Here is a 26419-nt window from a genome sequence, read left to right as displayed (position 1 = left end):
CAGTTCGATATGATAATTGGTCTCTAGGAGAGGGTGAACTTTGCTAAGTTATGGTAGCTGGTGTTTTGGGCCAGGACAGTTATCTGAGGAAGATGAGACATTCCCATATCAGAAAGAACAGTGAAATGTTTTGTTCTTTTGGGATTTGGGGCTTACACATGTACAGGAGGCTATGTGGAAGATAAAAGTAGGTTAGTGAGAGGCCACTGTCTCTCCCTCGAGGAGGTGGAGACTCAATGTCAAATCCGCATTAAAAAAGACTTTGAGTAAAGCAACTTGTAAAGTCTATGTCAAACACTGGATAACAGGAGTGTGCATAGAATGTGAATCTGTAACACTACACACCACAAATATATGCTTACAGGGTAAGTAACAGACTGCTTACTCATTTTCAGACGGGAAGCTGTCTCATTTGTCCTCATGAATTCTTGGGTGAGCTATTGAACCCACATTTCTTTTATTTGGAGACCACCTTGTTCTGAAAGGATTCACAGGTTACATTTGGAAAACAACAGATAATCTAGCAGGGGACGGTAACAACAAATGGTACTTGGAAGAGAAGGTGATAATTTTTGTAAACGACTCTCAGACATTGTCACTGCATTTAACATGGATGTTTACACTCAACACCCAATAATAATGAAGGCATGAGAATAAAAGTAGTGCACACATTATGCAGTGCATGCTCTGCAGGTACAGTGGGTGCAGAGAAGTTATTGAAGACTTGCTGATGGCTTTAAAGTGCTCAGAGAACGGGCAAAGGGCAGCAGACCGACCTTGTTTCCCCCGCCGCCGTTGCTCGTGACATCGCACAGCCGCAGAGGGGGGAAACTACAGCTCCCAGCAAGCTGTGCGGCCAGCGCGCCCGGAGGTGCTTGCACACTGACAGCTCCCTCGGTGGAGCGGGGATATCAGAAAGCGGGCTTAGGGCAGCAGACCCACCTGATCAGCGGAACACTTGCAGGTATCCACGCTCCTGGGGCCCCGACGCTGCTTGTTTCCCCCGCCGCCGTTGCTCGTGACATCGCACGGCCGCAGAGGGGGGAAACTACAGCTCCCAGCAAGCTGTGCGGCCAGCACGCCCACTTCCGCCGCAGCGTGCCCGGAGGCGCTTAAACACGGACAGCTCACTCCGCGTCGCGGACGCGCACGGGCGAAGCCCGGGCAAAGGGCGGGCCGTCCGGGGCAGGAGGAGGCAGGGCTGGGCCACCCCCCTTAAACACCGATGGGTAAGCGTAAACAACTGTGTAATGGGGGTGAAGGGAACAAGAAAGCAAAAATACCAAGAAAAGCAGACACTATAATATCATATTTGACATCAGCTGTGGGAGTGATTGCAAAAGAAATCACGAATGCAGAAAAAGAGCTGGGAATAACATCATCAGTGAGTGAAGAGGCTGGTCTAGTCCAGGAGGGGGGTACACAAGACTCTGCACCTATTTAATTTGTATCCAAGACGGGTCCAAGTCCTGCATTGCCTGTAATAGCAGAATCAAGTGAAGGTAGTCAGGCACTTCTGCCAACCCAGGAGGATATACAGACTTCACCGGCCCAACCGGGCAAGGGGGGTAGGCAAACGAAGAAGTGCAATAGAAAAACTAAGCATATCAACAACGTACTGCCAGATATGGAGGATGAACTGGTTAATAGACTTAGTACCAAAATTGAATGGCTAATTAATCTACATCTAGAGCGGGCTTTGACGAGCATCGCTAAGGACATTGTGGAAGTGCTAAATACTTGTGTTGCTGGACTATTAAAGAAATGCGATGCTTTAGATGCCTTTGTCCAAGAGTATCGTGGGCTTTTAACCAGAATACCACCCCCACAGAACCTGCACCCAGTGAATATGGGGCATAGTGAGAGCAGAATAAATGTTAAACCAAGTAAACATCATCCAACAGTAAATGTACCTGTTGTTAATGCCGCCCCAGTCGTGTCGGTCCCTGACTGGTTCGCTAGGTCTCTTCCTCCTAGGGTTAGTACTGTAGAAAAGCATCATAGGCCTACTCTGGCCGGTTTACAGCACCATTCTAAAGATTCAATCGAGCTGCCCTGTCAATTTAAATTACACCTCCCACCCCAAGCAGCCCCCTTAGTGGCAGTGTTAACAAGGGTTCCCCCGTTGAGGAAGAACAGGGGTGAAAGCGCTCAGGACTTAATGGAAACAACCAAGACTTGGTGCAATAACTTTTCTAGCGGTGACACAGATACAGCTGCCAGTATAAACATGGTTAGAAGAGTAGGATAGGTTGGCTCACAAAGGAAGTCGCTAGAAGGGAATTGTGTTATAAATTTTAAAACCCGATACATGGCAGACCGCCTTTTCTGGGATGGTTCTGACTTGTTAAATTCTGGCATTAGGCCACTCCCCCTGGGCTACTTTTATCCACCTCCTCGCAATAGGGTATGGCAGCCTGCTGTTCCAGTGGCCAGATTATCTGTACCCCATATAAATGTTCCCAGTCGCTCACAGTCCACGTTAGAAGTTGGGAACCCACCTTGGGTTGTTAATACAAACACCGAGACTCCTAATGACTTGGGGTTTACTTTGGCCAACCGTTTCTCCCCACTCTCAGGAATGGACGAGAACGATTGACTAAGTAATAACCAGGTGCAGGCTCCCCCAGAAAGGATTCAAGCCTCATCCTGTAGAATCGTGAGCTGGAACGTTGCTGGCGTAAGGGCAAAAATGGGGGATGTACACTGGGAGGGGTTTTTGAAAACATTCGATATAATATCCCTCCAAGAGACCTGGGACCCCTTAAATTGTTTTTCCCTGGATGGCTACTGCCACTTTTGTATTCCAGAAAGACGCAGTAACGCGGGGAGAGCCAAGGGGGGATTGATCAGTTTGTTCTCCTTAGAGCTAAAGGACTCTCTCACTCAACTTGATTCAGGATGTCATAATTGTCTAGTAGTGGATCTGTCAGTTTCCGACATTAGGAAAATACTATTTATCAATTTCTATAACTCTATGGAAACGGGTCGTAATCTAGACTCGTTAGAACAGTTTCTTTTAACTTATAGTTTAAAGTCAAAATCTTTTGAGATCCTTTTGATGGGGGACCTTAATACTCACCCTTGTGATAATCCTTGTGGGAGTAAGGTTTATGAGGGCCCACCGTTTTCTGCCCTGTCTCATTTTGAACATTTTAAGAAGGGTGAGGATTTGGAACTTTTTTTAGCCAGCTGGAACCTCCATGATTCGGGCTGTGTGGAGGCTGGAATAAGTATCCCAACATTTAAGGGGAAAGACAAAGGTACAACCATAGACTATATATTTTTAACATCGTTTATGTTCTCTAATGTTTTAAGATATTCAACCGAGGTCTCTGTTCATAGTGACCACAATCCTGTGATAATTGAGCTTGCACCAGGGGATCTCCTATCCTTTAGGCCCACATCCCAAAGGGTGTTGGGGATGTGTCCCTAAAGGATCAGGGGAGAAGTCTGAAATGGTCTAAAGTGGTCCCAGAGACCCTTTTACCTGAGGTTCTATCTAAAGTCGAAGTAGAGGTTAATACTTGTCTGAACAATTAGTCTCAAGGCCCTGACATCATCAATGCATTTAATAACATCTGTGCACAAATAAACCAGAGATTATTGATTGTTGGAAAACAGAAACCCAAGACTTGCAAAAGATGGTTTAATAGAAGTTGTTCAAATGCACATGCTGCCCTCCTCAAAGCCTTGAAGGTTACCCCCAGGGACAGGGGGCTTATAGCAAGCCTAAGACTCACATACAAACAAGTACTAATTGCGAGAAAACTGGAGCTGAAGGACGAGGCCTGGACAAAACATTTGTCACCAGAAGTTTTAAAAGACAGCGGAAAATTCTGGGCAACAGTTAATCAACCACTGTTTGCAAATGATGACAATTTTCCTTTGAACTGTAACATTGTGGATGAGGTCTGGATAGCCCATTTTGAAAATATATATAGACTCCCTGTAAATGGGCAAAGACTCGACTCCAACTTGCCCGAAAACGTTTTCCCCCGATGACTTTTGAGGTTTCTGAAGTGGAGAGGGCAAATGGGGAAACGTCAAAGAATAAGGCCCCTGGACCTGATGGGGTCCCCGCAGATTTGTTTAAAGCCGCCCCAAACTTTTGGTCAAAAATTTTAACTAATGTGTTTAACTCGGTAGGGCCAAGTAGTCTTCCAGCCTCATGGTCCACCTCGATCATTATTCCGGTTTTTAAAAAGGGGGGTAGAAGGACCCTTCCTGTTATAGGCCTATTTCTCTGATCGATTCATCTGTAAAAATATTGGGCCGAGTGGTTCTGCATAGATTAAGTGAGTGGTTGGAAAAGAGAGGGGTATTGTCAAATGCTCAATACGGCTTTAGATCGAAACGGAGTACCATTGATCAGTGTCTAAATCTCCAACTTCTAATCAGCAAGTAAACTGTAGACAAGGAGGGGACACTATATGGGGTTCATGGACCTCTCCTCTGCTTTCTACGTCGTTAATAGGTCAAAGCTATGGCATACACTATTACATATGGGAGTTGATCCTCCCCTAGTGCATTTTTTGGCAGACCTGCACTTGGGCCTCTCAGCGTCGATCAGAGTTAACACTGAGGGGCGATGCACAAGACACTTTAGGTCAGAAAGGGGGGTCAGACAGGGGTGTATTCTGGCCCCCCTTTTGTTTACTTTATACATTAACGCATTGGAGTCACAACTGGGGGAGGTATCGCTGGACATAGCACGTATAGGGGAACTGGTTATACCAGTTCTCCTTTACGCAGACAATGCTGTCCTCTTGGTCCACACCGGGGTAGGCCTGCAAAGGCTGCTAGATGCCTTTGGAAGCTTTATGGAGAACTTGGATCTGAAGATTAATGCAAAAAAGTCCAAGGTTCTGATTGCAGGGAATGTAAACCGGAAAACCAAAATCAAAACCTTTCTCTGTAGTGGGGAAGTAGTCTGCAGGGTACCCACATTCCCCTATCTGGGAGTCGTTTTCGATGAAAAGGGTAGTTGGGGCCCACAAAACAATTGCCGCAGCACGGCATTTGTGAGAACCGTTTCAGCACTTATGGGGTTCGCAAAAAAGTTAGGGGCTAGACCAGTTGAAGCTCTTACAAAGGTATATAAAGCCAAATGTCTGGCGGTCGCTATGTACGGCTGCCAGATATGGGGCTATACTTCTCATGATAAAATTCAGTTAATGGAGAATAAATTCCTGAGAGGAGTTCTAACTGTCCCACAGTCTACCCCCACCTTTTCCATCCACACTGAACTGGGGGTAGGATATGTAACTGATCAAAATAAAATAGCACCACTGATATATTGGCTGAAGATCTGGTTAAATCATGAAATCTCCCTAAATCACACTATATTGAAAAATTGTATGGCGCTGGATAATGCTAGCAAAATTCTATGGCTGGCTTATATAAAAACAGGTTTTCAAAAAATAGGGCGCCCAGACCTTTTTTCCTCACCTGATACTATAACAAAAAAGGATATCGCTCTGACAAAAAATGCCTTGTTGAATATGTTATCATTAGAGCGAGTGGAGATAGAACTGAGGAAACCATTAGCAAGAGCTAACTATGCCCTAGTATGCAGGTTACTTTTAGCAAAGAGGTGCAGGTTAGAACACATGCGCAAGAATTACATAACAAGAAATTACAATGCGCGGGGTGCACAAAGCACAAATGTCCCTCAGGCCAACTGGCCTCGAAAGGGGCGGAATGCCCTGAGTCTCAGTGTCAGGGGGGGTCTGCGCAGGCAGCACAGACACAAAGCCTAAACGTGGCAACTGTCCACTAAGTGCTGGACAGTTGTAAATACAGATGCACAACGTTGGAGCCAGGAGGGCTCAAGAACCAAGGTGGGCAAGGAGCCTCTCAGGGGCTCACAAAGCAAATGCGCAAAGGTAGAGCTTCAGCGCTCTCAGGATAATCAATAATGCCCCAGAGCCTCTCTCAGGGCTCTAAATCACGATGGGGGCAATGAGCCTCGTGGCTCGGCAACAACTGTGGCTCTGGAGCCTCTCGGGGCTCGAACAGAACCAATGCGGGCGGAGCCTCTCGGGCTCAAGAACAGTTAGGGCACTGAGCCTCTCGGGCTCTAAATAAACAAATGGCCCCCAGGAGCCTTGCAGGCTCGCACAGCACAAATGGGCACGTTGGAGTCCCTCACAGGGGACTCAGGATCAGGAAAAATGCCCCACGGAGCCTCGCGCTCCTAAAAAGGAATGCCACACACGTTGGAGCGGCCCTCTGCCAATCGGGGCCGCTCGAAGAACAAAGGACCCTGTCCCCGCACTCACCGGTACTTCGCTGGTGATGCGGGGGCAGGAACACTGCCGGATCTCCTCCTTACTCGTCCCGGGGCTCTCCCTCCGATCGGGAGCCACGGGCAGGACACGCCGGCTGCTTCCTTTCGCGCTGCTCGGCTGCGGGGCGGGACTTCCGGTCGGCCTCTCAGGGGCCGCGCAGCTATTGGCCGGTCGGCCAGAACACTTCCGGGTCGTCGCGGGCAGCGCGGCGGCCCGTTTCAGGTAGGCAGGCGGGCTCCCAGTACCCGAGGAGTGGGCTCCCTCGAGGTATTTACAAATCCAAGTATGGGGCAATGCCGGGTGGGCACCGGCTCTCAATTAAAAATAAAGCGAGGTGGGCACTCGCTCGCTCAAAAAATCGGCACTATCGGTCCCAATGCCGGGTGGCACCGGCAATGAAAATACAGCGCTCCCAAGCGCTTAGGGACTACAGAAAGCGCGCCTAGCGCTAGAAATGTCAGCAAAGCGCTACTGAGCGCTGGGGCACAAGGAAAGCGCTCCTAGCGCTACAAATCAAGATCAGGGCGCCTCCAGGCACAGGAAAGCTCCAGCAGGGTCTGGAGGCAGGCAGAGGGGCAAGGCAGGGCCAGAGCCAGCACACTGGGTCTCCAGGCAGGGAGACAGCCAAATGGAGGTCCTCTTGGCCCCTGCAGCAGCAGCAGCCCCCTCTGGCAAGATCCTAGGCAGAACCAAGAACAGGACAAATTGTATGGGGACACAGCCCCTTCTTATACAGACAAACCCCTTTGTCTCAAGGGTGCAGGGTGGGGGAAAACCAGTCGCAGCTGGTTCTGAAGTACTCTGTTTACCCCAACCACCCTCTCTATTCACTGGCAGGGCTAGGGCCATCAGTCGCACTACAGGGGGTGGAGCCAGCATTGTCCGGGGAAAGTCCAGGCCCATCAGGGACCAAGTGCACTCCTCCCAAGCCATCAAGCATGCTGATCTCACACTCACCACCGGGCAGACCCATCCAGCCTTCCTGGAGCCAGGCTCACCAGCCAGCTCCAGCCAATCACACTGCAGACATATTTTCCAGTAATATGCCAAGTCCTAGAAATGACATTTCTACACATGCCACACTCACGCAACATACATCATTGCAAAGCATTCATTCCCACGAACACGCACATACTAAATTCGAGCCTGCACTCCCCACGCATCAGGAACTACCAGGGACACACACATTCCCCATGCATTCCTAAGGGAGGGCAGGCCAGCCATACTACATGCACGCACTTTCACTCTGGGACCCAGGGAAAAGTGCGCAGAGACCCAAAAATCACTAACACAGGGTCACAAATAAAAGCAAAAAGATTAGGGGTGAACCTGCCTTAAGGGCCAAGTCCAACACCCTAGTCAGCTGTCCTGGCCCTGAACCTTATCTGACTATAGTGAACATCCCATACTATCGGCATCTCCTAATTAGATTCCGGCTCAATCAGATTAATTTCTCTTTGGGCTCTTTTCGAACCTGGTGTACTCCCGAGCGGGCCGATCTCTGTGTTCGAGGCATGTGGGCTGCTGAATTCATATCTGTGCATAGATCGCCGCCTAGTGTTGGGTCCGGATGATCGCACATTGTTGTCCTGGAAGAGTCTTCGAAGTATCACGAGATAGGTGGCTCCTCCCCTGGACTACAGTGCGCATGGGCATCGACTCCATCGTCAGATTGTTTTTTTCCGCCATTGGGTTCGGATGTATATTGGTTCACTCTAGTCGGAATCGATATAAAAGTTTCCTAAGGCCAAAAGGCCTTTCGTTTTTTCGTCGGTATAGTCTTGCGTTCGGTGCCTGATTCTTTCCAGCTCAGTTCTGAGCTGGATTTCCAGGAGAGCCGCGTGCTTTTCGACGCTGAAGGCCCGGTCGACGCCAGAGGCCTTATAGACGAACCATCTTGGAACGGAGCCCGTTCAAGAGATGTCCCGTGTGCAACTCCAAGTATCCCCACATCGACGTCCACCCGGTGTGCAACAAGTGTCTGTCGCCGGATCATATTGAAGCCAGCTGCATGGCTTGTTCCCGTTTTCGATCCAAGAAGACTCTTCTGCATCGACGCGCTGCGCGTCAGGAAGCCCAGCAGACTGCACCGGCGCCTGTGGACACATTCGATGCCGGGGATGATGAAGGAGCTGACCGGGAGGTTCGTGAGAACCTGTCGAATCCCGCGTCGGAGGTCGACTACAACTACGACGCGGATGTTGAAATACTCGAAGCGGACGAAGTCGTCGACGAGGTAGGAGATGACGACGGGGCCTTTAGGGCCATGGAAGATAGCTCAAGCGAGGAGCTAACTCAAACTGACGTTGGGGCCGAAACGCTTCATAAGGCTCAGGTCGAGGGATCGCCACTAGGCCTTACCCAAGATCTTCCACTAAGTTCTACGGCCCGCCTTCGGGCTCGGCTTTGGACATTACTAAGGAGCCGCAACCTGGAAATCGAAACTGAAAGTGAAAGCTCCGGTCTCGACGCAAGTGAAAGCACTGCTGCCTACATCGGAACCAAAAGTGCGTATTGCTTTGGTCGGCTCGAAGTCCTCGGACCTGTAGGCACCGACGAAGCAGACGGGCGTTATCGACCCGAAGAAACAGCTCAAGGGCGTCGAGACGAAGTCTAGCGCGCTGAAGGCAAAGGTCAGAGTAGTTGACCCGTACAAATCGGCGCCGAAGACAGTCGACACCGACAAAGGCTCGGTGATCCGAAGGTTCTCGAGCATCCGCGTCGACAAGACAAGACCAAGAGCGGACCGACCCACGGGTCCACGTCTGGTGGTGCCTCGAAGGATTCCGTCGAGTCGACGCAGCCGTCCTCCTCAATCTCGAAGCAGGTGACGGACTCCCTAAAGCGCATCAAGGACGAGGCCTCCAGTGTCGGGCCTAAAGCTCCTCCACCTTCGAAGCCTGCCGAAAAACCTCAGCAGACGTTGACGCCCATCCACTTCACGCTGCCGCCGAAAGTGGTGCCGAAGGCTTTCGCCCCTAAAATGGCCACCAACGTGCTCGAGAAGGTGTCCTCGGTGCCGAAGTCAACGGCAGTGGTCCCGGCCATAAAGCATCGACAATCCTCGTTGGAAGAGCAACCGGAACAGTTTATCGATGCCGAAACAGGCAAACTTTCTCTTTATAAGAGGAAAATCGCCCCGGAACAGCCGATGGAGTCCTATAAAATTCCACTGAAGAAGAAAAAGGATTCTACTTCAACGCCTGTTCTTGTAGAACCGGTATCTCCATGTGGCCATGATGTCTCACCCACTTATTCCGATATGGACACTAGGGAAGGTGATAATGATGAATACAGCTATCCTGTCTACACTGATCCAGATGATACCAATGAACCCTGGGCAGCTGCTGCTGACCCAGGTGATCCTCACTCTACCCCAGACACTCATGGGTATGCTGTGAAAACGTCGCCTACTGAGGATTCGGCTGCGTTTAATGCCCTCATTGAAAGGGCAGCTAAGAATCATGACGTCCAGCTCCATGCTGACCCCATTGAAGTGGACTTTCTTTTTGACACCTTTTCCGTCTCAGAGAAGACTGTCAAGACTCTGCCTATGTTGAAGGGTGTCTTGAAACATGCTGGGGAAATCTTTAAAGAGCCTACAAGAGCCAGGGTAATAAACCCCAGAATTGAAAAGAAATACAAACCGGCGCCTGGAGACCCTACTTACATCAAGGGACAGTTGCCGTTTGAGTCTCTTGTTGTTTCTAATGCCGGAAGAGGGCTAATTCACAAACAACGGGTGATGCTCCTCCCCCAGATAAGGAATCTAAGGTGTTTGAGGCATCAGGGAAAAGGGTGGCAGCTCAAGCGGCCAATATCTGGCGCATTTCGAACACTCAGGCACTTCTAGCCAGGTATGACAGGGCACATTACGACACACTGCCAGATGAATACAAAGAGGCAGCTGAGATGCTCATCCAAGAAGGGAAGCTCATATCAAATGCTTCTATCAAATGTGCACTGGACGCAGCAGACACCGCGGCCAGAGCTGTTAACACTAGTGTCATGCTGAGACGACATGCCTGGCTCAGAATCTCTGGGTTCAAGCCAGAAATACAGACCACCATTCTCACTCAGACAGTAAACCCTGATCATCTATTTGGCCCAGAGGTGGACACCACCTTGGAGAAAATCAAAAAAGACACGGAAACTGCGAAGTCCATGGGGGCTCTACAGTCCCAGCAGTTCCGGGGTGGTTCTTTTCGTCGCTCAAGTAATAGAGGTGTTTCCAGAGGCCAGCTCTCCCAAACCACACAGTACTATGAAGGCGGCACGCAGACCACATACACCAAGCAAAGTCGAGTATGGATATCGTGGAAACAGCGCCAAAGGCAGAGGTCGTGGAAACAACAACTCCAGATCCTCCGCCACTAACAAACAGTGACGCCATGTCACTGCCCCCCGACCACGGAACACCTGTCGGGGGAGACTTCAACAGTTCCTGCCAGTCTGGAAGTCCATCACCACAGACAGGTGGGTCACACAGCTTATCCAGTACGGTTATTGTCTGGAGTTAATATCCACTCCACCCAACATACCCCCAAGACACCGTCCTATGTCCGCCGAGCATTTGCACTTATTGCAGCAGGAGGTCATTGTCATGCTGCAAAAAGGGACAATCGAGCTTGTGCCTGTGAAAGAAAGAGGCACAGGAGTTTACTCACTGTACTTCTTGATGCCAAAAAAGAACGGGTCCCTCAGACCCATACTGAACCTCAGACCCCTCAATCAGTACATTCTATCGGAGCACTTTCACATGCTGACACTGCAGCAAGTCCTACCGTTGCTCAGTAATGGGGATTTTCTCGCAACTTTAGATCTCAAAGATGCGTATTTTCATATTCCGCTGCACCCGTCACACAAAAAATACCTCCGGTTCACCATCCAAAACCAACATTACCAGTTCAAGGTTCTACCTTTCGGAGTCACCACGGCACCCAGGGTGTTTACAAAGTGCCTGGCGACGGTGGCGGCACACCTCAGGAGACAAAACATTCACGTCTACCCTTATCTGGACGACTGGCTCATCCAGGCAAAGTCCGCCCAGCAGTGTGCCGCCCACATGTCCCACACCATTCACCTTCTTCACTATCTGGGATTCTCACTGAATTACCCAAAGTCCCACCTGCAACCCGCCCACATACGGCAGTATTTGGGAGCGACGATAAACCCTCTGGCAGCCACAGCACAGCTGAATTCAGTGAGGGTCAGCAGCATTCAATCGCTGATACAGAAATTCAGACCTCAACACTCGCTTCCAGCACGAGTGTTCATGCAGTTGATAGGCATGATTGCCTCCTGCATCTCATAGTCCCGCACGCGAGACTACATATGCGTCCGCTTCCTGAGTGCTTAGCACGTCAGTGGACTCAGGCTCACGGACAGTTGAAAGACCTAGTGTTTGTGACCGGTCGTGCATACAACTCTCTGCATTGGTGGAATCCACAAAACCTTTGCAAGGGCCGACCGTTCCAGGAGCCTGTGCCACAGATCATTCTGACGACGGACGCTTCTCTCCAGGGTTGGGGAGCTCATGTACTCCACTACACTGTGCAGGGACTATGGACACAACAGCACACAAAGGAAAACGCCAAATGCCCAAGCTTTGCCACCAGGTTCCCACACCCACAGTCGCAGGGCAATGCGATATGGATGAACTGGTCAGGCAAATTTGCGTACGCTTTTCCCCCAGCACCTCTAATACCGCTGTTGGCACACAAGCTGAAGCAGCACTCGATGACTCTCATCCTGGTTGCTCCGACGTGGGCTCGCCAACCATGGTACACCACGTTTCTGGAACTGTCCATGGTACCGCATCAAAGGCTCCCAAGCTCCCAAGCTTTTGACGCAGAGCCATGGCGACATTCAGCATCCAGATCCGCAACAGCTCAACCTGGCGATCTGGCTCCTGAGATCTTAGAGTTTGGCTACCTCAACTTACCTCCTGGCTGTATGGACATAATCAGGGAGGCAAGAAAGCCCACCACCAGAGCATGCTATGCGGCAAAATGGAAGCGGTTTGTCATTTATTGTGCAGACCACAACATTAACCCGCTGGATGCATCTATTCAGAACATCATTTGTTATCTCTTACATCTGTACAAATGTAATCTGGCCTATGCTTCCATTCGTATACATCTATCCGCAATGGCTGCTTATCTCCAAAACAGACAGCCCCTCTCACTTTTCAGAGTGCCTGCCATTAAAGCCTTTCTGGAAGGACTCAAACGAGTCATTCCTCCGCGGACAACACCAGCTCCCGAGTGGAACCTAAATGTGGTCCTCCCCAGGCTGATGGGTCCCCCTTTCGAACCACTGCATTCATGCGAGATTCAGTTCTTGACATGGAAAGTGGCTTTCCTTATAGCGATTACGTCGCTACGACGAGTTAGTGAACTCCAGGCACTAACTATCCAAGAGCCATTTATTTAAATTCATTCCAACAGGGTGGTGCTTCGCACTAACCCTAAGTTCCTTCCTAAGGTGGTTTCTCAGTTCCATATCACACAGACTATAGAACTACCTGTGTTCTTCCAAAATCCAGAGTCAGTTGCGGAGAGGATGCTCCACACACTTGACGTCAAGAGGGCCTTAATGTACTACATTGATAGGACCAAAGATTTTCGGAAGACTAAACAACTATTTGTTGCCTTTTCGCCACAACACAAGCGCAACCCCATTTCCAAGGCTAGTATAGGCAGGTGGATCGTTAAATGTATTCAGATCTGCTATCAGAAAGCCAAGCGCACTCTCACCATTCCACCGCGGGCCCACTCCACCCGGAAGTTGGGGGCCTCCATGGCTTTCCTTGGAAATATTCCTTTGGAAGACATATGTAGAGCAGCCACATGGTCTACTACACACACATTTACAAAACACTACTGTGTTGATGTGCACTCCAAACAGCAGGCAGCTGTAGGGCAGGCTGTTCTAAAAACACTTTTCCAAACTGCTGCAGCTGGCACAGGCGGCCACCGTTAATGGAGGGACTGCTATGTATTCTATGCACAGATATGAATTCAGCAGCCCACATGCCTCGAACCGAATATGGTACTTACCAGTATGCATCTGTTCTTGGCATGTAGGGCTGCTGACATTCATATCGCCCGCCCTCCTCCCCGGCGCATGTAGCGGCTGCAGCATTCACACATACTTCTAGCATGGTCATCATTCACATAGTTTCACTCCATCTTTGCCACAATGGCTAAAAACAATCTGAGGATGGAGTCGATGCCCATGCGCACTGTAGTCCAGGGGAGGAGCCACCTATCTCGTGATACTTCGAAGACTCTTCCAGGACAACAATGTGTGATCATCCGGACCCAACACTAGGCGGCGATCTATGCACAGATATGAATGTCAGCAGCCCTACATGCCAAGAACAGATGCATACTGGTGTGAGAAGTTGGCCTGATATGCAGTCCTCACTATTCTAGTGATCACTATGTATCATTCCAAACGACCCTTATTGATGATTGGTTGTAAGTCAACCTTATAGACCAGCTATCCTAGTAGCATGGACAAGAGCAGTCTTTAGGCTAAACTCTAGAGGGCGTGTTAAGCCAGCTGTTATACCATCACATATACCCCTTGAACACCAAGTGAAAGGACACCACACAAGTTGTTATGAAAATTTCTGTTTCTGTCTGCTAACAGCTTTATATTTTGGTTTAGGCGCCTTGACGCCCACTGGGCATAGCTGCGCGTTATAAATAATATTTCATTCATTATTTCATTCAAAATAAAAGGATATTTATTTATAACAAGTCTACCCTGAACTCTTTATGAGTCAGGGAGCTTAGCACATAACAAAACTCTTAAGAAAATACTTTAAGTTGCACAATTTACACAAATGCCCGAGGGGCACGAAAAACCATATACTACAAAAGTGGAATGCGAAATACTAGCAGGTAAGTAACAAGATCCAGAGGCTTCAGGATCGCTAGGACTACACTACTGAACCTTCAGGTTAGGAGCAGGAGGCCTAGGGAGATCGGGTGCAGAGTGTGCACTCTCACGCGGGATGCGGGTCAAAGTCTATGGATGCTAGATTTCGTAAAGTTACAGTTATCGGACGAATCCGACTAGTTAGGCTGAAAACGAAAAAGGATCTGGACACTTAGATAGTGAACCTACGTTGGAGCACCGAAATGCTCAGGTTACCTAGCCCAGGGGCCGCGGCTGCATAGGGTTCAAAAGACATCGGGAATCCTCGTTACAGTCTATGGAGCCTGAAAGAAGAAGTTGCTGGCAGGCGACCAGTGATGAAGTTCGATGTGATCCAAGCCTGGATAAGTGATGGAGACGACCTGAAAGCAGAGGGGACTCAGTTCTTAATTACTAGCCAGTGATTAGGTGGGCACCAGGATGGCACCGGATGAAGTCACCTCGACCAGGTAAGTGGGCGACGCTGGGCTCTGCAGTCTCTCGGACCAGGAGGCGTTGTCGGCGACCAGGATGGAGGTGCGAGCTGTCCCACGAAGGTGTCTGCTGTCGGCGATGCTGGACCCATGATTGGGGCAACAAACCTTGGCAAAGGCAAGCCCACGCGGTGGTCTCAAAATGGCGTCTGGAGTGGACCAGGAGGGTCCGGGGTGTTCCTCTTTTGGAGGGGAGCTAGGGCCAGTCTGGAGCAACCAGACCAGCGATGGAAGTGTCGTGGTTCGTCGTCAGGAGGGCTACAAGCCAGCAGGCAAGTGGCCGGACAACGCGGTGAGCAGCAAAGAGCAGAAGGGCCCCACGCAGATCTCGTGGATGCTGGGAGGCTGGACTTCGGTGCTGGAGCTGCTCAGGGTTAGGGTTCTCAAACCTCAAAGCACTCACTCGAGGATCCCTCGGCAGTCGTGCTGGATAAGCGTCGTGCAGGTCTTGAAGATGGCCGGTCCCTCGGGTCTCGTCACACCCACGAATCTCAGCTGGGCTGATGATGTAGGTAGAGGTCAGAGATGGCAGGGAATCCGGGTCTCGTCGAGCTGGGCAGTCTTGATCCGGAGGATGGACTTGCAGCAAACCGCATGCGCTTAGATGGTGCCTGCTGGTGCAGGGTGGCTACTCCTTAGCCACAAGGGAGAGTCTTCAGAAAGGTTCAAGAGTTCTTTCGTGGAAAGTCGTCAAGATTCAGAATTATCTAATTTGGGAAGGGGGCCTGCTCCTACCTTTATCCTAAGAAAAGGGGCTGGGCCACGACTAGGTCCTGCCCATGGGTGGGACCAGGTGGGGGGTGGTTACACCCCTCTCCTTTGTCCAGTCTCTCCCCAGCTCAGGGGCTGGTGTGCCCCTGGAACTGGTTTGAGCCGGCATATGCACAGTGACACCGGGGTGCCACTGGCAGTCACCTTCCTCTCAGCCCTGCCTACCTCGGATACACAAAACCCTGTCTGGGATGGTGCTAGCACCGCCCCTGACAGGAAACCCTTTTTCCAAGCTCTCCTCGCTGGAAGGACTCCCAGCAGCAGGAGGTCAGACTTGTGTCTGTGGTGGCAGCATCCATTTTGTGATGCTGAGGCTTGAGTTAACTTTAACCAGGGTTCACAGTTACATACATGTCGTGTCCCTCTAGAAGGGTGGAATGCTAACCCCGTCGCCAGAATTGGCGAGGGGTTAGTATTCCAATTCGTATGACACCTTACTCGACATGTTTTGATAAAGCGATACCAAAGTTGGCAAATAACCGTGAGGATTATAAGGCACTTAAGAGTATATGGTACGCGTTATCATGGAACAGCTATTAGGACTTGGTTCCGCAAGCTGCAAGCAGGCTCAGCTCATGACAGAGCACCATCTCACATAATTCCAAGCACTCTGCCTTCAGGATTGATAAGGCCTGCCATAGGAGTGACTGATAGGAATACATGTGTCAATTTTAGGTTTAGATATAGGGAGGGTGATTACACCACCTTGCCCCAGCTGTCGTGCAGCCAGTTGTTTCAGATTTAGATGGCCAGCCAGGGGTGGCATAATACATGATGCAGCCCCTGGTAGGCCCTGGGTACACCTATGCCCTGGATACAGGGACTGATAAGGTGGCCCAGTACCAATTGGTAAATGCACCTAAGGTACACGTGTCAATTTAGAGAGAGAACAGCTAGGCTGTGGGTCTGATTAGCAGGCCCACAGCCAGGGAAAGTCGTAAACCAGTGAAGCAAAAAGCAAAAATCTGGGGGGATCATAGGATTGCAGACCCTACTCTCCTACAACTGGTAAGTAGCATATTCGAAATGTGACAACTTTTCGACCCAGGACACCCTACACTTCTTTGTTTTACAATCAATACCATGACTGTAGAAATAAATTTTTGTTCCCAATTTTGAGGGAGGCGGGATTCACACAGGTTAGGCCAGCCCTTCTGTATTTACAACAACTTAATTCACCCCGAATAATGTTTTACATCGCTAGTTTACTAGTTGCTGCTATCCGAATCAGGATCAAGAGCATTATGCCACCACTGACCTTAAGTGGCCCCGATTAGGACGTATTTTTACATTGTGGTCTTATTGTAGAGTATACATTCATTGTAGTTTTTAGAATGTTTTTAAGACTATATTTATGTATGTGTAAAAATATGTACACCATGAATTTTCTCATTTTTAGATTTTTATTGTGTAATCAATTGCTTTCTTATTTTCCTGATTGTACCATGTCTTTTATGATATTAAGTTATCGAATAAAGAAATTTGACTGACTGACTGAGTGGGAGCTCTTATATTACCACTGAGGTCACACCCATGAGGGGCTCTGAAGGGCCTGAATCTGGAGGAGATACCTCACAGCTGGAGTTTGTTACGGGCATGTGTGTTGTGTGTGTGATGGAAAGGGAGTAGCCAGGAATGTACATGGTGATGGGCAGCAAAAGAAGTCTTGGAAGAGTGGGGATAAAACCGAGGCTGGATTGGTAAGCTACATTGAATAACTTCAGCTGTGGTACAGTGTTGGATCTCCCGAAGGATGTCGTTAGCTGGACTCCGAGGTGTCTTTCGGACGCCTCATCTCTGAGGATCCAATGGCACAGTGATCATGGGACCCGCGTCTGGCAAAGGCTAGGCCACACTTCATTAGGGACCAGCTTGATCCGGGATCCTAGGTACCTTGTGTGTGCATCCGAAGTACATGATGTGCAGAATGCTGGCCTGGTGAAATCCTCCTAATCCCATTACTGACTTTTGAGTTGCGGTCCACAGCAAATATTTCAGAAAACCTTGTCACCACCAGGATTGTCCTTCTGTGTGCAGGCGTCTACCATCTCCTCCGCTTTGTAGGGATGTGGTCCTGGAACAAGGCTGAAGTTGACTGTTCTGAAAGTGAAGGGTGTAATTAAAGACACTCTCCTCAAGACAGAGTCATGTTTGCGGAGGTTGAAGTCGTGCTGGGATGAAGCATGTCTTAGAGTTCTGCTGGGGGTGTGTGGGTCACGCTTAGGTTACAGTATTGTCCGTGTCTGAAATTGTCATTGCAGAGCCATCAGTATTTTCTATTTTCAGAATATAGAACTGCATAATATTTTGTCTTCTGTTGATCCAACCCAGTGTGGTCCTAATTCTAGCTTTTCTACTCTGGTTTCGGATATTCTTATTAACTGCTTTTATCCATCCCCTCCTCACAACTGGTTTCCAAAGTAAGTACTGGTGGGAACCCCATCCTCCCCTTCTTAGAAAAACTGATTTACTATTTGTATCTTCACCTATTTACTCTTGTCTGTGCTCGTATGTCATTCAAACATTATAGAAATGCAGCGCCTTAAGCCGGGTGCTTGATAAACAACTTTGTGTTACTATGTAGAGGGAACTAAACCATTTGGCAACACAGGGTCCCACAAATACTTTCAAAAATGTAATTTGAGTCTAAAGAAAAAGCAACAAATTACGAATTCATCTGGAGAGGCCATTTTACATCTGATACTGCTGTGAGATGTCAAACTAACTCGAGGCCCAGGCTAGCAAAGTGAACTCATCTGCTGGTGCTTAACCCTCACCCCAAGATCTGTGTAATGTTTCTACATGGACTTCTTTGCACACATTCACTATATACGCTACAGTGCTGATCTGAAAACCAGAAGAAACAATGCACATGTAATGCCTCACTCCACCACAGCCCATATTTGCATTTGTGGTGGACTACATTTGTAGTTGTTGCGCATACTGGCACAGTAGCTCTTGACTTGGGGTGTCGAGGTTAGATTGTGTTAGGGAAGGAGTAAAACTGATTCTCTAATGTTTGTGGCCATAGAGTCGCATCGTACTCGTATTACGTCACTGGTGCCAGGCACTGCTATTGAAGGAGTTCTAACTGGCCTACTCTAGAAACTGGAAAATTGTTACCGTGGGAAATTGGCTGGGAACCTGGCTGGGTAGGTGGCTTCTGTTGAGTTATCACAATCTGGGAATTCGATAGTTCTGCACCAGAGGGTTAATATTAAAAGCATTGACATGGCTGAAAATGTTCCTAGTAACAGTGGGAATGGTAACAATGTTCAGATCTTGACAAAATGAGTGTTTCCGGTAGAGATTCAGATGATTCTGTCTGAGTGTAACTGCGCTTATCTGTTGGTCTCATGAGGAATGATCATAACATTTGTATTCGCTTTCATCCGTCAGGTGTCTGATTTTTTTTATCTTTTCATTTTTAGGGTCAGCCAGAAAAGTAAGACCAACCTCATGACTGCCGATAACTTGTCCATCTGTTTCTGGCCAACGCTAATGAGGCCAGATTTTGAAAACCGAGAGATCATTTCTGCCACTAAGCTTCACCAGTCTGTGATCGAGACCTTCATTCGCCAGTGCCAGTTTTTCTTCTACAATGGAGAGATTGTGGAGGCCTCGAACTCTCCAGCCTCCTCAACATCTCTTCCCAGCACCGGCCAACTGGTGGAGCCACTGGTGCCTCTCCACCTGCCACCGCCACTTCAACCTCAGCTTGTGCAGCCCCCTCTGCAAGCCGACCCTCTGGGAATCCGATGAAGAGGAGCAGCACCATTGCGGTCTGAGAGCACGATGTTGGCCATAGGCTACGGCTTCAAGTGTGGCTCGTGGCTTGCGTCCAGTTTGACCACGCTATGCCCCTCGGCACAAGGATAATCAGATCTTGTATTCCTCAACCAGCCGTAGTGCAGATCAAAACTGAACGTGGTCAGCTCGACATGGAAAGGTTGCAAGGTTTTTTTTTTTTAATATTCATTTTAACCAATTGGAACTTGGGAAGAGTAGAGAACTACTGCTGCATGGACCTGTATTGCAATCACTTTATCATTCCTGTGGTAGTGCTTTGCCACAATATATTGTGTGTACAGAAAATAAAGATTTCTATAGAAACAGGAGGGTTTGAGCGGTAAGTAATCAGATTGAGCAGTTCTTGCTTTTACAGGCTTCTCTGAGGCTATACTTGTTATTTAATTGTATTGTACATTCTGTGGCCACTTAAGTTCTATTCAGGCTTTCAGTATAGGCCAAGGTCTCTCACCCTAAGGTTTGGGATGTGGTAAGCCACTTGTCAGGGTATGTGTAATAAGGAACATTGTATCAGAGAATTAGCTCTGCGTCTCCAAAAAATAAAGTATGCTAACTGAGACAGTTGTAGAACGTCTAGTTGGCTATGTGCAAAGATTCATGGGAGGCGCCCATCCAACATCTCAGCGGATTGATGTAGAAAGTCTTGCAAGATCTGGCCTGCGTACATATCCCCAGTCAGCAGAAGCGCCTGTGTGGTGCACAGAGCAGGGATACGGTTTGTACTCTGGTGAGATGAACGATGCTTTGAATTTCGCATGGTCCCTGCTATTCCTGGGTGACTTGACGTGGTGCTGGTGCCTTGCACCCCCAAGAAGACTCTGGGATCTGCAGCACTTTGGACTGTCTCCCCATCAGATGGATAAACATGCACTGTTAAAACTTTGTTAGATGTTCCTGTTCAGCACCCTCCTCCTGCTTGGAATGTAAACCTGTGGATGATTGGATATTGGGGGGATGGTGGTTCAACTTCTCATGCAAAACATCCTTGTGGTGAGCGTGCAAATGAACATGCCTGTAAGACGTCAAAGATGCCACTGACGACATTTTATTTTCATACTTGTCCCCAGATGTTTTTAATGCTATTCATTTGTCTCCCTTCTGCATGTGTATGCCATCGCTATAGGGCTGGTCTGTCTTTTGGTTTTCAAGTGTCCTCTCCTCTGTTCCTGGAGATATGGGTAACCATTCAGTTCCTGACAGTTCATTCCATTTTCGTGTATATTTCGAACTTGTTTTTATACATAATCCCAAAATAGACTGTAAAAGCAAAAATGCCTCTGTTTTTCATAGGGCATGAGTCATTTTTCTGTTTATTTTATGCGCCCCTTAGCAGATTAAGGAGAGAAACCATTTCATTGCTAACAATGTAGCAATAAACGTCTTGGGTACTGACCAGTAACCTCTTTGGGTGTGTCTGCGTGTGCATATATGTATAGATCTGTTTGTATGTATGTACATATGTATGTATGTATATATACATACACGTACGTGTATATATACATAAACAGTTACATAACTTTTCTGTGGTATATTGTACTAAACTAATAGTTATGTAATATTTTGGAAAGTGGGAGCATGGTATCATGCCCCCACTTATATTCTGAAAACAGTTCTTTTGCAACGGTACCGATTTTGCTGCAAGAGGATGTTGCTGCTTTTTGTCTAAGGCTGTGGCACAGGAAGGCTGTAGTATGGAGCATCCAGCAGGGATGAGCTGCAAGCTCAGTGGAATGCCACGGTGACTCTCTGCAGTCTCTCTCCTTCCCAGAACCTATAGTAACAAGACTGTAGGACAAACACCATTCTTTTTACACCTTCTAGGTATCTGGATGTTGCCACCACCTGAGCTGCACAAGATCTTTTGAGGCTGTACTTGGAGATGTGGATAATGCCACCGTCTGAGATGTGTAAGATTCAGATAGGCTGTGCTTAGAGCTGTGGAAAATGCCCTTACCTGAGCTGCAAAAGATCCTGCTAGGCTGTCTTTGAGCTGTGGATAACAGCACTGCCAGAGCTGTGCTAGATCTCTGCACTTGCAGCATTTGTACAAATGTCAATTTTTTTATTTTGCTTATTTTAGTTTTAGTTGTATACTAAAATCTGGAAATGTGGGATTTGCAACTTTTTGTCCCTCTTCAGATAATTTACAGGTTGCCTTTTTCCTTTTCTCCTGCCCTAGATGTTTCACTAATGATCACCAGAACTAAATTTGTAGATGTTGGGCAAATAGGGTGTTTTACATCTGCATCTGTCAAAATGTATTTGTTTTATAATTTAACCCGATATTGTCTTATATATTCTTGAAAATTATAAACTTTTTCTAGCAGAAGAAAATATATTGTCTATCGCCAAGCACACAAAGAACTGATAAAAAGTACAAAAATAAAGTTTAGTTTCTCTCCGGTAAATGCAGTGGTGTTATCCTGTTCTGTTTGACTTGTAACCAAGCCACTTCTGAGATACTTTAGGGTTCATGGCCAGCTGAAAGGTTTTACAAGCAGTTGTAAGGTATGAGTGCTTGCGCTGTATGTTTTAGGATCCGCAATAATATGCAGGATATCCTGTGCTACTGTTGTTCAGTTTTACAAACTTGTGTGAACTTTCCCATGATTTGCATGCCTGTTGGAGGGCTGACCTTTTTTACCCTCCATACGTAGGTGCAGGGACTTCTTGGCACCTAAGTGAACAGCTATACTTCTCTTCCAGGAGATCCTCATCAACAGTCATAAGTATTGAAAAGTCTCACCCAAAAGCGGAGACCCCAGAGCACTTCTTAAAATGTATCTATATATGTTCAAGGCATATGTGCTGTAGATACAAATGCTTTGCATACTCATACCATCTAGTGTTATGTCCGGATGTTTGCAAGTTGTTTTTCTTTGAAGAAGTGCTTCCAGTCACAAGGTAAGGTGACTCCTCCTTTCGGTGATAGTGCACATTGACATTGACTCCATGTTTAGATTGTTTTATTCCGCCATCGGCCTTGGACGTGTATTGCTGCACTCCGGTTCTAAAACCATTTTTTGGGTTCCCATCTGTGCGCAATCCACTCTACCCTTAACGGTATTGTTTCCATACAAGTGTCCCTATTTCCCGCTTATCACATCACTTGACAAACTCTCAATTTTCATTCAAAAACCTCGTAGGTGGACGTCGTGCCTAGTCACGTCGGTTCAGCATTTTGCTGCTGGACGGACTCAATTCCAATTTTGTCCTCGGTGCCACGCCAAATATCCTCTCACCAACCTACATCAAGTTTGTAACTTGTTCCTCTCTCCGGAGCACAAGGAGGAAGACTGAATCTTGTAAGTCGTTTAGGTCAAAGAAGGCTCTACGCGATCGTCAGGCTCGACATTGACGACGAGAGATGCAACGCCAAAGGATCCAACACACTGCGGATTTCTTCGTGGAAGAATCCGACCAAGATGAGATCAAAGCATCCACCGCAGAAGAGGCCCTCTCCGTTCCAGAATCCTATTCCGAGCTCGATCTGGAGTCAGAGTATGTGCCTCCAGGACAGGGTGCAGTGAGAACCGAAGAACCCTTGCCCCCTAAATCCTCTTCCAAATTCTTAAGGCTACGGCACAATCTCTGCCTTCTGGCCAAGGTCGGTATTTAGACAATGTTTCTGACACCCCGCCTCTCAGCTCGGCACCGAAACAAACACATCCAGCCTTCCAGCTCTGGACAGGAAATAACCTTCAGATCCGAAATCATCAGGCTCAAAGGACAAATCTGGTTCAGAGCCAAAACCCTCTGCTTCCAAACACAAACACGCCAAAACATTCCATTACCAAAGACAAATCGATTTTGATGCTGAAATAGAAGGACAGTGTTTCGGAGCCTCCAGAACCAATTTTAGACATTTTGTAAGGCAAAATTGGATCCCAAACAGAAGAAAATGTATATTAATCCTGATTCTGGACATATTTTGGCTAAAACTCCAGCAAAACATAAGCATCCTGGAGAGGACACTTCTGATAAGATTCCCTTAAAGAAGGAGGACATGGTTACCAGCCCTGTTTATCCTGCCCCACAATCCTCTCCACCATCTTCTCCACAGTTAATAATTGAAGATCCATTTCACGTGACACCTCGGGGATCTCCACATACAGATCCAGATGTGGATCATGGTAATTATACTAATTTGCCTGCAGACCCATGGAATAATTATTCCATTGATCCGCCAGTAGACAATGAGCAAGACCTTTACCCTGCAAAGCCATCACCACCAGATGGCTTATCAACAGCTCCTTGCTAGAGCAGCCGAGTATCATGGGGTGCCATCTCATAAAGAAACATTAGTAGAGGAATTTTTATTTGAAACACTTGAAACCATACACCGGTCAAGTCAAATACAGATCCTATGCTTAAGATAAAATTACCTCTTGACTCCCTAGTAGTGTCCAATGCTCAAAAAAGAGCTAACTCGCAAACCTCTGGGGATTCACCTCTCCCAGATGAAGAATCGAAACTTATAGATGCCTCTGGACAACGAGTGGCTGTTCAAGCTGCTAACCGCTGGTGCATCGCAAACACAAGGGCCTACTAGCTAGGTAGAACAGGGCACACTGGGATGAGATGGAGCAACTGATCCAATATCTCCGAGACGAACACAAAACTAAGGCACAGCAGTTAGTTGAAAATGGAAAATGCATCTCTAATTCCTCAATCAGATGTGCTTTAGACTCGGCCGACACCGCAGCAAGGGAGATCAATACCAGCATTCCCCTTAGAAGGCATGCATGGCTTAGGGTCTCTGGATTTAAGCCTGAAGTTCAACAGTCCATTTTGAACACCCCCTTTGACAAGGAAAACCTGTTTCGTCCTGTAGTCGACCAATCCTTAGAAAAGATGAAAAAGGACACCAAAGTGACAAAATCCATAGGAGCGCTTCAGTCCCCATCCAATAGAGGCTCCTTTTGCCGCTCATTTTACAGAGCGAGGTCCAAAACAACATCCTGAGGCCCAAATACTTCCTCTTACAAAGGCAACAACCAATCCTTACCCTCTGGAGGTCTCTATAGAGGAGGATATAGAGGAAACAATTCTAAAGGTAGGGGTAAAGGCGCCACACCACGTAACACCCCTTCCCCTAATTATCAGTGACTTGCCTACACCCCCAAAATCACTTAATACCTGTCGGGCGAAGACGTCAACGATTTCTCCCCATGTGGCAATCTATAACAACAGAAAAATGGGTGTTCGACCTTATCCAATATGGTTATTGCCTGGAGCGCCCCTCCAATCCGCAAAACATTCCACCTCACATTCACAAACTGTTCTCAGGCCATTTGCAGTTACTCCAACAAGAGGTGCAATGTCTTTTACAAAAGGGAGCCGTAGAACCTGTTCAGTTTCACTACCAAGGTTCAGGGGTTTACTCTCTTTATTTTCTAATTCCCCAAAAGGACAGTTCCTTGTGACCAATTTTGGATCTCAGAGAGTTAAACCAGTACATACTGTCAGAACTTTTCCATAGGGTAACGCTTCAACGGGTTCTTCCTCTCCTACAGCAGGGCGATTTCTTTGTCCACACTAGACTTAAAAGACGCATACTTTCAAATTCCCATTCATCCAGCTCATCTGTTTTGTGAGTACTTTCATTCGGAATAACTACCGCTCCCAGAGTATTTCCAAAATACCTAGCAGTGGTAGCAGCTCATCTCAGAAAACAACAAATTCATGTCTTCCCTTACGTATTTATTTATTTATTTTGAAGGTTTTATATAGCGCGAACAAGACTCTTGCGAGTATCAGAGCGCTTTACAAGTCAAAGTAGACGGTGGGATATAGTCTACCACGAATAAGGTGAGTAGGTTATAATAGTACTAAATGTAGAGAATACAGTGCTAAGTTGGCGCAAACAATATAAACAGCAGGACGAATATGAGCACAAGACACATCAAGTAATACAGTAGATTGAATAGACAAATAGTTCACGTGAATTTAGCCATGAGGATAGCTTTCACTTTTCTTTTGAAGGAGGTGGAGGAAGGGTTCATTTGTGTTTCACTGGGCAAGGCGTTCCATATCCTAGGAGCCATACCAGAAAAGGACCGGTTATACGTTTTTTTCTTGGTAAATCGTTGAGGTTGTAGAAGAAGAGTCTTGGCACTCCTGGAAGAACTGCTGCCCGCTGAGAGCACCTGTTTCTGAGCTAGGTATTATGGGGCTTTGGGGTGAAGGGCCTTGTGCGTCATACATGCGATTTTTAACGGAATTCTGGCTTCAAACTCAAGTCTGGGGATATATGAGTGTTTCTCTTAGAGCCAGAGATGAGTCTCGCCGCTGAGTTGATCGTGGCTCTTAGCGGGGCTGTCGAGGATCTTGGGAAAATAAGGTTACTGCTCCATATTCCACGCGGGGGATAACTAGAGCTTGCACAGCTTGTTTGAAATCGTGGGCTCGCAGATAGGGTTTCAGTTTTCCCAGGGTCTTTAGGTGGAAATTGGCTTCTTTTGTAGAGGCGCTGATGTGTTTCTGCATCTTGAGTTGATTGTCCAGCGTTACCCCAAGAGATTTTGCTGAGTCGACTATGAGTGGTTGACCATTGAAAGCTGTTAGGTGCTTTATCCAGTCCAGGATGGAGTGAGTTTTGTTAGGAGGGGCGATTAAAAGGAATTCCATTTTGAGGGCGTTAAGTTTCAAATGGTTTTTGGCCAGCCAAGTTTGGGTTTTTTGAAGGGTGTTGTGGAGTGATTTGATGTCCTCCAGGGAGTGGATCTTGATGTATATTTGGGTGTCGTCCGCATACATGTGGAAGTGTATCTTGGAGAGGCTGAGAAGATCAGTAAGAGTTTCCATGAAAATGTTGAACGGAGTTGGAGAGAGGCTAGAGCCTTGTGGAACTTCCAGTGTGACTGGTGCGGGGAGGGACAGGGGTTGGTTGACCTTGAATCTTTGGGATATATTTTGGAGGAAAGAGGTGAAGCAGTTAAAAACATTTCCAGACAAACCCATTCTGTGTTTCAGGAGATCCAGCAAGTTTTCGTGTTTGATGGTGTCAAAAGCAAATGACAGGTCGAGTAGGATTAGAAGACAGGCTTCATTTTGGTCTAAGATTTTTAGAGCGTCGCCTAATACATGTGTCATGGCTGATTCTGTTCTGTGAACAGCTCT

The 26419-nt window shown here is 47.6% G+C and overlaps 1 protein-coding gene across 2 annotated transcripts in view; it reads left to right on the top strand.

The window, feature by feature from the left end:
• ARHGAP5 (Rho GTPase activating protein 5) overlaps nucleotides 1-21705 on the top strand; it is a 568297-nt gene extending 546592 nt beyond the window's left edge. For both annotated transcript variants that reach the window (XM_086936953.1, XM_086936954.1), the window contains one exon: nucleotides 18919-21705. In XM_086936953.1, coding sequence (XP_086793079.1) covers nucleotides 18919-19249 — 331 coding nt within the window. In that variant the 3' untranslated portion in view covers nucleotides 19250-21705. The remainder of the gene's footprint in view (nucleotides 1-18918) is intronic.
• The last annotated feature ends 4714 nt before the right edge of the window (nucleotides 21706-26419 follow it).

Source organism: Lissotriton vulgaris, chromosome 9 (genome assembly GCF_964263255.1).
Source record: "Lissotriton vulgaris chromosome 9, aLisVul1.2, whole genome shotgun sequence".
NCBI classification, from domain to species: Eukaryota; Metazoa; Chordata; class Amphibia; order Caudata; family Salamandridae; genus Lissotriton; species Lissotriton vulgaris.
This window is presented reverse-complemented; position numbering and strand designations above follow the sequence as displayed.